At 39.8% G+C, this 12,237-nt stretch overlaps 1 protein-coding gene across 10 annotated transcripts in view; it reads left to right on the top strand.

Annotated features, from left to right (window-relative positions):
• The first annotated feature begins 132 nt into the window (after nt 1-132).
• The window catches only part of Pikfyve (phosphoinositide kinase, FYVE type zinc finger containing), a 92,057-nt gene continuing 79,952 nt past the window's right edge, over nt 133-12,237 (top strand). For 3 of the 10 annotated variants that reach the window (XM_006495776.3, XM_006495782.4, XM_011238454.3), the window contains exons 1-6: nt 133-326; nt 3,812-3,992; nt 5,638-5,787; nt 6,024-6,059; nt 9,149-9,267; nt 10,105-10,276. In XM_006495776.3, coding sequence (XP_006495839.1) covers nt 3,821-3,992; nt 5,638-5,787; nt 6,024-6,059; nt 9,149-9,267; nt 10,105-10,276 — 649 coding nt within the window. In that variant the 5' untranslated portion in view covers nt 133-326; nt 3,812-3,820. The remainder of the gene's footprint in view (nt 327-3,811; nt 3,993-5,637; nt 5,788-6,023; nt 6,060-9,148; nt 9,268-10,104; nt 10,277-12,237) is intronic. The other 7 variants (XM_006495779.4, XM_006495777.4, XM_030252267.1 and 4 more) reach the window with 7 other exon arrangements.

The following is a 12,237-nucleotide window of genomic DNA, read 5'->3' on the forward strand; positions in this document are numbered from 1 at the left end:
GGGGGGGGGGGTCTAGAACGATACTCTCTGGGTTGGATTCTTTCAGCCTGAACATCTGATCGGAAGGTCTAGAGGGCGGAGAAAAGTAGGCGGAGCCGGCCCTTGGAGCCGGTTGATGATTGGTTAGAAGGGGTACTGGGCGGAGCCTTGAGGTGGTAGGCGGAAGCGAGAAGCCGCAGTTACCGCGTAAGCCTCTGGGCTTCTCGGCGCGACCGCCGGCTGCCTGAGAAAGCCGGCGCTGTGCTTGGCCTCGGCTTCCCGGCCGAGAGTGGTGAGGCGGAGGCCGGGGAGGCGGGAGGCCCGCGGGGCCGGGGCGGGAGGCGAAGGTAAGGGAGGCGGCGAGGCATGGGCAGGCAGGGCGCGCAGTGGGAGGAAGGCCAGCGTGGGTCGCGGAGCACCGCCGGAGGGATGGCGAGGGCCCGGGGCTCTGCGGCCGAGACTCGGCCGGCGAGCGGGGAAGACCCGCCGGGAACCGGCTGGCTTCTGAGCGCCCGGCGGCCCTGTGTGGCGAGACCGGCCGCGGGCCTCCTGGGCCATCTCCCGCCGAGGCTTCCTTGACACAATGGAAGTTCTCTTGCCTCTCTGTTTTCCTAATGCTCGAACTTATTTTGGAGGTGGACCATGTCATCCCTTCCTCTGAGCGGGCGAGCTCAAGTCTCAGGGTGCAGCCTACTCTGGAAAAGAAAGTTCTGACCCACAGAAACCATTCCATGCTTGAGTGTGTCCACCAGCTTAAATGCTGGTTTTTGCCATTTGAGGCTTTTATTTTTCCTTTTTAACTTTAACGTAGTCCTGTTTTGAGGAGGAGGCTTTGTTTCCGAGTAAGTCGTTTCCCCTTTCCCAAGAGGTTCCCAAGAAAGGTTGAAAGTGAAATTTGATGGATGCATTTAGGAATTTAGGGTCTTCTGTCCTATGTAGGTTCTTAGGACATTCAGGGGAAGATGGCAATTCTGCATAAAGCAGGTCATTGCTGTGTATCTTAAGTGCGTAATGTGTTAAATGATGAAGGGTTGCTTCTTCAGTTGGTGCATCTTGTGTTGGTAGAGGTAGACGCCCAGCAAACCTCACCGTCTTGTTTTACATTTATTTGAGTCTCTTTCTGCCTCTCCAGGACTCCCACTCTGTCCCATTCCCTCTCCCCCCCCCCCGGGGGGGGGGAGTGAAAGAGAGATAGACAGAGACAGAGACCGACACACGTGCGGGGTGGCGGCGGGGGTTGGGTGGGGGGAAGATAGTCTTAGTTTCTTTCTCTTCGATTCATTAGGTTAAGGCTTGTGACTAAGGTCAGGACTTTTCTGAGAAGCAACACTAATTTCCTGAGTCCTCCCCCTCCCTTTGCCTCTTTCTGGAAAAGTTACGTGGATCACACTGGTTTTCCTTTAATGTTTCTGTTGTGCATGGGTCACAAAATGAACAATATGCCTTTCTTGATGGAAGCTAACATTGCTTGTATTCAGCTGTCCTGCATTAATAGATAAAAGTTTGAGAATTATACTTAAGAAAAAAACACTCTAGAAAATGATTACACTGCTGTTTTGAATTTCACCTACAGTTTTCGTATGAGCTGATAGGTCAAGCTACACTTTAATATCGAATTCATTTTCTGATTTGCTTCACCAAGATACTCATTTCAAATCTGTGTATACCACACTAGTGCAGAGAAACACTGCAGAAGTTGTTGGATAAGTAGGTTAATATTTCTAATTATGTATTCAGAAAGAGCCATCCTTTACAGTATAAACAGTTATTATGCTGCTAAAAATCAGAGTTGTAATTTTTTTGGTTGCTGGTGGCATGTAATTATTAAGATTAGGTCTATGTGGTTGTATTTATGTTTTTAGAGACTGCACTTGATGTGATGTGTGTTTTCATGATAATTTTTTACTTTCACATGTCCAAAGGTTAAAGAAAGTTGTGGATATAGAAGACCTTTAGAAGTAATTCTAAGACTCTGTAGGTGGATTGGTTTTTGTGCTTTCGTTGGTGCTTTTGTGGACGTAGAATAGGTTGTGTTTGGAAGCATGAGGGTTTTCATTGCCATTACATCTTTTTTCTCTGGTGGTCTTTAAAACAAAACAAAACTTTGAGTTTTTACTTGATTAATCGCCATCTTAATCCTTTATGCTATAGCATCGAAGTTGTATGTTAGCTTGACACAAGCTGGAGTTTTCAGACAGGAGAGCCTCAATTGAGGCTTCATAAGATGGACTGTAAGCAAACCTGTAGGGTATCATCTTAACTAGTGATTGATGGGGGAAGGCCCAGCCCCCACGGTGGGTGGTGTCCATCCCTGGGCTGGCTGGTGGTCCTGGGTTCTATAAGAAAGCAGGCTAAACACTTGTTCATGAGGAACAAGCCAGTAAGCAGCACCCCTCCATGGCCTTTGCCTCAGCTCCTGCCTCCAGGTCTTACCCTGCTTGTGTTCCTTTCCTGACCACCTTTGATGATAAACAATGGTGTGGAAGTGTAAACTAAATAAACCCTTTACTCCAGACGTTCCTTTGGTCATGGTGTTTCATCACAGCAGTAGTAACCCTGACTGAGACAATACTTTACCTGATACTAGAGGTCCTCCTTCCCTGTCTTTCTTCTTCCCTTTCCTCTCTTTCCCCTACTCCATCGCCTTCCTCTTTTCTTTTCCTCCCCATCCTTTCCAATAAGCACTTGTTGCCAAAATTCCATCCAAGTCAGTGGTTTCATTTCTGTTTTAATTTACTAATTTGAGAGAATCTTGAGTATTAAGAGACTACAGTTGGCTAGAATTGGAAGTCTGTGAAGAATACAAATTTTTTTTGATAGAAGACTGTCAGAGAATTTTGTTGCAAGAGTTGTATAGTCACAAGTCTATTTATTACTATCTCTGATTCACCCAAAAGAAAACTGTTTTAGTTGCCTCAATTGTTAATTATAGTAATAATACTTACTTATGTGACTTCTAGGAGTGTTGTGAATATAAAATGAACCTATACATCTGATTTTGAAGGAGAAAACAGTTTTAGGAGAATATAATGCCCTTTTTTCTAAAGTATAGATAGATTACAAACTTTAGCATTTTTTACTAACATAGCAAAGGATATTTCTCTTTAAACTTTCAATCTAAGAGGGGAAGAGCCTCAGTCCCTTCCTATGACTTTATTTCGTGACTAGACTCACTGCTTTGGCCCATTATGCTTTCTTGGTTACTTATAAGCAAAAACACCTTTTAAGAAGGTCATACCTTAATGTCTTTTGAGTTTAGGCTTATAAGGTAGTTGTGGAAATCCCAGGTTCCTGTGCCTACGAGGAGAGAAGAGGAAGCCTGTTGATTCGAGCACTTGTCACAGGCGTTGCCAAAGCCCTTTGCTCAGATTGCATAGACATGTCCTGCCAGCTGACTGGCTTTCTTTTCCTCAGATACATATGTAAAATGAGGCTGAGTAGTTTATGTTATATAAAGTCAGTTTCTGCTCTAACTTTATAAAGCTATTATTATTTTAACAAAAAACCTTGGACACCTATAAGTAATGGGAAATTTTTTGTCTGCTCATATTTACGTCTTACCTGTAGATTTTAAATTAACTTTAATTGTAAAGAGAATAAGAATGGTAATATTTGAAATGAGCTCAGCCACATACATGGTTTTAAGTGTTGAGGCTCTTTCCATTTAGACAGTAGTAATTTTTAAGCCTCAATTTTTGAATATTTGGACATAGGTCTCCTTATTCTTTTGTGTTTTGATAAGAATTGTCACGCAGGGGGGCTGTTTGGTTATTTGCCTGTTCTTGAGATGGTTTCTAAGGAATCTCTTTCCCTCCCTGCCCTTTCTTTCCAGACTCATGAAATGGCCACAGATGACAAGAGTTCCCCGACACTGGACTCTGCTAATGATTTGCCTCGCTCTCCTGCCAGTCCTTCTCACCTCACTCACTTTAAACCCTTGACTCCTGACCAGGATGAGCCCCCCTTCAAGTCAGCATATAGTTCTTTTGTAAACCTTTTTCGTTTTAACAAAGGTAAGATTACATCTTAATAAACCTCATAAAATGCAGTTTGAATTCTCTGCATTCCCTTTAGTGTCTTGCTGTGTGGTTGTGAGAATGTGAAATATTAATAAGGTGGTGACTTCAATCTCAGGTCACCAAGTCTTTCTGTCTAAGAAGGAAAAGATAGCATTTCATTGTAATCCGATTAATTATTTGTGTAAATTGAATTTAAAGTGGTTAGGGAGGTCCTTTTTAATGAGAAAACATTTGTTCTACATATTTTCTATCAATGTGCTTTGACTTAAGCTTACAGAATGAAACTTGTTTTGAGGGAGGCATTGGTAATAAGATTTTAAAGCAATAATATTAAGCAGCAGTATATGGTTTGTATGTTTAGAAACTTACAAGCTGACAGCAAGCATGTTGGGACTTATACTCATTGGATTGAGTTGTAAATGACATGAAATGAACAGATAATTTAAAGGATGAGTTCTTGAATGCAATGTTCATTGTTTTTAAGCAGAATTTAAAATATAGACATATCTTGCTCTTATTTTGCACTTTTGTTTTTGTTTTTGTTTGAGACCAGGGTCCATTTTTTGGCCTTGGCTAACCTGAAACACTGTAATTTTGGCCATGAGGCCATTTTCCTGTGTTAGTCTTTTGAGAGCTTCGGTTGCAGGTATGAGTTACCATGTCTGATTTATTTGTCTTTATTGTTTGAAATGTGTTAGAAGATAGAACCTGATTTTAGGAATTTGATAGCTTCACTCAGTAGAATTTTTTTTTTTTTTTTTTAAAGATAGGCTCTTACTCTATAACCCTGTAAGTCAGGCTGGCCTGTCACTATCCCTGCCGGGATTCAAGGGATGTGCCACCACACCTGGCCTTTAGTAAAAATTTTAATAGTACTAGCTCAGTTTTCCTAACAGTTTTGTTATCGAGGATAACATTTTACATTTAGTTGTTGTAAGTTATGCATTTAGGAAGGGTTAAAAAGCACCTAGTATGCTGGACACTGTCTCAGTAATATAAAGAGATCTCTCCCATACACTGGTCAAAAAGGTCAAGGTCTTATGTGAGGCTTGTGTTGCTTCCTTTAGTATGTTCACAAACTTACAAATGAAAAGCAAAACACACAGTTCATGTACACAAAATGTGTGACTGTTGGAACGGAATTTCATTCTGGATTTTTTTTTTTTTTTTTTTTTTTTTTTTGGTTTTTCGGGACAGGGTTTCTCTGTATAGTCCTGGCTGTCCTGGAACTCACTCTGTAGACCAGGCTGGCCTCGAACTCAGAAATCCACCTGCCTCTGTCTCCCAAGTGCTGGGATTAAAGGCGTGCACCACCACCGCCCAGCTTTTCATTCTGGTTTTTTACTTTTTCTTTAAAATATTTAAAAATTTAAAAAATTAATTTTATTTTCAGTTATGTGTGTGCATGTGTTTTATGCACATGTGTGTGAGTACCTGAGGAGATGAGAAGAGGCTTAGTTACAGGTGATTATGAGCTGCCTGACATAGGTGTTGGGAACTGAACTAGGGTCCTTTGCAAGAGCGTTACATGCTCAGTTATGAATATAATACTTGAATATTGTCTGAAGGATCTTATCTGTCACCTTGTTGAACTCTGAGCCTTAGTTTTTCAAGTAATACCATATTTCCTTTGTCACAGAGCGAGGAGAAGGGGGCCAAGGAGAGCAGCAGTCTCCGAGTTCAAGTTGGGCCAGCCCTCAGATCCCTTCAAGAACACAGTCTGTGAGGTCGCCTGTACCTTATAAAAAACAGCTTAATGAGGAGCTCCACCGGCGCTCTTCAGTGTTAGGTAAAACAGCAATTATTACACTTTGTGTGTGAATTTTCATCTTTGTGCTTTCTAGGTGATATGCTGAGTTAATGTTTCTGTTACTTGGAACAGTCCAGTACCCTTCAGAATAAATAAAACTTACTTATGTGATAAAACTTTTCAGTTGTTGAAAAGTTCATTATGTCATTAAATTTTGATTATGCAAGCACTGATGTCTTGATTGTATTTTGATTAATTACTTGCTTGGGTTTCAGCAGAGAACACTTTGCCACATCCTCAGGAGAGCACAGGTTAGTTCCAACTTTATAGATGGATTCTGCACTTATTTTTGGATGCTAATGAAGTGTGATGTGCATGCCACTGGCTGCAGAACACTGTCAAACTCCATTGGTGGGCTGCTGATTGCTGCTGGCCTTTGTCTTTGTTGGGCTTCAGACTGTCAGTGTGGCTGGTTACACTGTGGATACACTGTCCCGCTTGCCTGCTTGTTCTCCATCCTGTGGTACTATATCATCACCTCATGCATTTCCATGCTTTTCTGATGGGTGTGGGCTGGGAATCTGTGTTTAGCTGAGGGACTACAGGCGGTTTAGGTTTTATTTGTTAGATTGTTATACTCGGTGAAGTGGTTGCTCACCTCTAGGTGATAGAAGTGCAGAGGCAGTGATTCCGTAGAGAGGAGAGGTGGTCCATTGGGAATCACTTATCCCTAAACCCCGTATCTGTCCTGTCGGGCCGTTCACTTCCAGGAGATCCTTGGGTGAATGATAGTTGTACAATGGTGGTTAGCAGAAGGATATTTTACTGCTTGTTGAGGTTTTTCTTTCCGAAAGGAGGAGGAAGACGCTAGTAGAAAGAGGTGTTTTTGCTGAGTGGCTTGAATGATGGCTGTGTCACCCCCACACATTTCTTAGGGCAGCCCCCTCAGCTCAGGTTATATCATTTTGAAAGGGAGAGTTGGGAGATGGAGGCAGAAGATTTTCTTTCATCCCAGATTATTCAAGTTTAACCTCAACCTTATTAAACTTCTCTTAGTTTCTGACACATGGCTTAGGAGGATGAGGCAGGAGAATTGCTAATTCAAGCCAGCCAGGAAATACTAGCAGGTTCCAGGCCAGTGTAGGATACACAATGAGATCCTATCTTAAGTAGCAAAAATGAATCACAGCAACAGAACCTGATCCAAGGCAACATTGTGCTATATTTAAGTATGTTCTTCTGACTAAATTCCATGCTGAATTAAAACACTGTTGTCCGAAAGCTTTCATTTTCTTTTCCTCGCTGAACTCTGTTTAGTTTTTCACACAATGCCAAGCTATCCTTTGCTGCAGAGGGAGGAAAAATAGGCCAAAGATCAGTCTGAATTTCTTAAAATTGAGGAATTGGACTAGAATCCAGCCTGCTAGGGATTGCAGAGTTGTAGTTTGCCAAAATTTGCTTTTATTGTATGATAAACGAGCATAAGCAGAGCTTTTCTCCTTCAGTGTGGCTCCCACATTCCCTACTGTCTAATCGAGTCCAATTCTTGGCCTTTACCTTGGAGGCCTTTGAACTTAAGAAGTTTGGGAATGCTTGCTTAGTCAAATACATTTTTTTCCTTAGCTGTACTTCTATAGATTGGGAAGTTCTTAGGGAAGTTACTTGATTTTCTAGCATCCATTTTACAAAACAGTAGCTAATGTTATTGTGTCTAAGAGCATTGATCTCTTTTCTTTCACTGAGATCAATCAGGGTCTAACTGTTCATTCTTTCCCAATGGAGGAGAGTATTGATATCCTTCTCTTCCAAGCAGCTCAGTGCAAAGAACTTTACAATTTATTTTGGTGGTGCCAGGGATCACTGCCATTATGATTCTTACAGCTTTGTGTCTCCTTTTAGGACTTATAATCATGGAGACTGTTTTTTAATCACTGTTTGAGATTCAAGAAAAATTTAGCTGTAATGCATGTTAGCACAGCACATCTGAGATACATGCTGCAGCTAAGATAGGTGCGGTTTGGATGAGGTCTTATTTTAGTGATTTAACTGCCTTAAGAAATTTTGATGCATTTGGATTTATACATCTCTCTCTCTTGCAATCCCTATTTTCTCCCCTCCCAACCAAAACAAAACGCCTAGTAGGAAACTAGTAAATAGATAGATTCAGGGTGGGATATTTCCATTTGATAGTAAATTACCTTATAGAAGATACCTTTTAGATCTCAAGTAGATGACTAGAGCCAGAGGCAGTTTCAAAGCCATAGTACATGATGTTTTGGTCAGTATACATTGAAACCTATGATAAATTAATTCATAAATTTGGCCAAGAGATTAATGTCAGTAATCTAGTGACATTAGTAATGTCACTAAACTAGTGTAGCAGTATAATCAGGTCATGTGATTGAGATCTGTTTCTCTTGAGCTAAGACAAATGTTAATATTTTCAGACTGTGTGACTGAGGATAACTGAAACCTTGGAAGTAAAACTGAGATATGGAGGAATTATGTAAATTAGGGAGACTCCACAGGTTATTAGGTTAATGTGCTTTAATTAATAAGGATTTTTTGTTGTTGTTGTTGTTGGTCAAGCCACTTTAACCTGAGATTTTGAAACTGCTGTAGCCAGGAATAAATAGAAATTTCACTTGTGATTTTCATCTAAAATAAGAATAGGTAACAACTATGGTAGTTTCATGTTTCATTCTGGTCACAAAGCTAAAATATGGGCTTGTTTTATTAATATATTTGCTTTCATATTGGTTTTCAAGTGCAAATGATCTCTTCCAGTGTGGAATTGCAGGATTGAGGAGGTGGTGGGTGTGGGTGTGGGTGTGGGCTAGCCAGGTTGATGCTTTGGCTTCATTGGTCATATTTGGTCATATAGCCCTGGATGTCCTGCAAAGCCTGCTGGGATCTATGGAGGGTTGTCTGTCAAGTTTCTTTCTGATGATCTGCTATAGAACTGACAGTTTGGTCCTATTGCTTACCTATTTGACTTTTGGGACCAAGTTAGATTAACTCTCTGGAATTACTTTTTCTTCTGCTCAATGTCTATGAGGTGTTTATTATTTATTTGGTTGGGAATTAAGTGTGCAAGAAATCATTAGTGAATTCTGAATATGTAAGTGATGCTTCCACTTCAACCATCAAACCCATCCGTTTTTCCATATAGTTCTTACATAGCAGTTAATACATGTAAAATAGTGGTTTATATGTAATGCATACTTTCAACAACTTATTTTTGATAAAAATTAGTTTTAATTCTCAGTATTAATGGCTGGGAGATCACATATCTGCTAACAATGGGGATAATTTGTATTATATCACACACACATACAGCTTGATATAGTTACTAAAACTATGAAAACAATTATTTTCTTTTTAAAAATATCTGACTCAGACTCCAGAAGGAAAGCAGAACCAGCCTGTGGAGGTCATGACCCACGTACAGCTGTTCAGCTTCGAAGCCTCAGCACAGTATTGAAACGCCTCAAAGAAATCATGGAAGGAAAAAGCCAGGTATTGTAGAGAGGCCTTGGGAGATTTTTTTTATTAATCACTCATGGAGATCATGCCATGGCATACTGTCACTTAAGTCAAAGTTTATTACTTCCTCTGATTGTGAATACCAGAGTTTTATATATAATTCTTAATTTGTTTTATTTTTTGTGTAGTCTAATTTTTCTTCCTTATCTTTTTTATATTTTGTTTTGGTGTTAGTCTATTAGCCAAGGTTTGTACATATTCTTCAGCAAGCTTTATTATTTTTGTTCATAAATATGGTTCCAGTTTCCTTTTGTCCCTTTCAGTGACTAGTGAACCTAGCACATTGCTTTTAGATAGCCCTTCTTTCATGGTTACATTAAATAACTCATCATAAGTTAGTAGACTTGCAAGCAGGCCACTCTTTCCTGTATTATAGTTCCATTTTGTGTGTCCTTTTACTAATACTCTGTCTAAAGTTACTGTAGCTTTAGCCTGAGTTCTGAGAGTGAGTGATTTAAGTCTAATTTTTCTTTAACATTGTCTTGATCTTTCTTCTCTCTCTCTCTCTCTCTTTCTCTCTCTCTCTTTTCTGGGACAGGGTTTCTCTGTGTAGCCTTGGCTGTCCTGTAACTCACTCACTCTGCTGGCCCAGAACTCAGAGATCTGCCTGCCTCTGCCTCCGAAGTGCTGGGATTAAAGGCGTGCACCACCACCAGCACTGTCGTGGTCATTTTAACCTTTTGCATTCCATCTGAATTTTAGAACTAGTTTGCCATCTGCAAAAGACACCTTCTAAGATTTCTTTTGTCATTGCAACTTAAACTCTTTATTTTTAAGAAGCCCTCACAGCACACATTTTTGTTGTTATAGGACAGTGACCTGAAGCAATATTGGATGCCAGATAGCCAGTGTAAAGAGTGCTATGACTGCAGTGAAAAGTTTACAACATTTAGGCGCAGACACCATTGCAGACTGTGTGGGCAGATTTTCTGCAGTCGTTGTTGTAATCAAGAAATCCCTGGAAAATTTATGGGCTATACAGGTAAATGCATCTCCTTGATAGTTGTTATATTTAAAAGTCAAATTATGAAATAGTTAAATAGAAGGCTAATATTTTAGACATTTTTTTATTTTGGGTTTTCTATCTATGAGGTATAATAGTGAGAAAAAGATAGACAGCTTTGATTTTAGGAACTTTATGCTTGAGTAATAAAGGAGGTGATATTTATAAGTAACTAGAGTAAAAATATAGCTATTATATAAAAATCTAAAGTAGCATTCACGATTATTAGATAAGATAATGTAGATTTTTAATTTATGTTTCTGTAGAGTTTTTATTCACAAAGTAAAGGTTGACTTGACTTACATGATAGTATACTTTGGCAAATTGTATTCCACTTGTATTACATTCATTGGGAATATAGTGAAATTCTGGTAATGGAGAGAGTTTATGGACACTGAACCATGGGGAATGGATTTATGCAGTGACTGGGGAATGGAAGGACTGGTTTTGTTTTGTAACTAGTCTTGACTGTCCACTCTTCCCATCATAGTCATGCAAGTGCTGGGTGCACAGATACTTCAGCACCCTAGAGTTGAAAATGTTATTTTCTTATTTATTTATTTGTTTGTTTGTTTATGGTCCTGGGTATCAAATCCAGAGCCTTTTGCATTAAGGAAATCAGTGTCCCACAGAGTTGTGTCCTCAGTTCGGGAAGGTGCTTAACATGTTTCTCATGTTATTTTAGTCATTATAAAGGTCTTCCTTATTGTTTATTTTTAATCTAAGATGCTATAGAGTTTATAATTTCATAATCTTCCAGTTAGATTATAACCATATCGTCATATCTTTTAAAATTATTATTATTATTTTTTTGTTTTTGTTTTTTTTGAGACAGGGTTTCTCTGTGTAGCCCTGGCTGTCCTGGAACTCGCTCTGTAGACCAGGCTGGCCTCGAACTCAGAAATCCGCCTGCCTCTGCCTCCCGAGTGCTGGGAATAAAGGCGTGCGCCACCACGCCCAGCTAAAATTATTTTTTTAACCAATAGTCTTTTACTATTACTTTTTCCCTATCTTGAATTCACTTTTCTTGCTCGAGTTAACCTTTTGTGTGCTCGTTTGATCACACAGGGTGTGTCCTACTGATTGTTGTCGGCCTTCATAGGCAGCTCTCTTCCTCTACTCTGTTCTTATTCACCTCCCTGCAGTTTGAGACTCTTGGCATCTTAGCAGGCACCAAGGTAACAGGAAGTTAAGCTCACCTTTTTTTGTACTTTGTGTTCTACATTTAGGAGCAATGAGCCAATCTCATACTTGTTAGTTTGACAGGTTTGTCAAGTATTAACCTAAGCACTGTCAGTATTCAATTAAGAATATCCAGAATTATTGCCTTTTTTTTCTGTTGCCTTACCACTTCTCTCAGTCTTCTTGTTACTATTAGAAATACTAATGGTTTTATTTTTTTAAATTTTCTTTTAAGAGTTATTTTGTGTTTTATTATTTGTGTATGTGTGTGTTGCAAGTTATGTATGTGTACCAGTTGTGTACCTAGTGTGTTCACAGAAGTCAGAAGAGGGCATTGGATCCCCTGAGATTGGAGTCACAGATGGTGCTGGGAATTGAATCTAGATCCTCTTTAAGAGCAACAAATGCTCTTAACCACTGAGCCATCTCTCCAACCCTTTCGTTAATGGTTTAAGTTGAATGTAATTACAGAACCAATTTCAGAAATCTCAGAGCCAATTCTGAAAACTTACCCCTAAGCTATTGTGTCTATAAAACTGTTCTTGCACTGACTCTCTTACACTGAATCTCTATCTGTCAGTTGTCTCTACTGAGTGGAACCAATGGGTAGGTTTATCTATAGTCAAGGAATCAACTCTAGTGCTTGTGCAGTCTGAAGTTATCAGAGTTATCAGCAGGGTGCAGTGCCGAGACAGAGTTCTCTTGCTTTTGGAAACTTTAATCTTTGTACTTGAGGCCTCAGCTGATTTGATGAGAAT

This window comes from Mus musculus, chromosome 1 (genome assembly GCF_000001635.26).
Source record: "Mus musculus strain C57BL/6J chromosome 1, GRCm38.p6 C57BL/6J".
Classification (NCBI taxonomy): domain Eukaryota; kingdom Metazoa; phylum Chordata; class Mammalia; order Rodentia; family Muridae; genus Mus; species Mus musculus.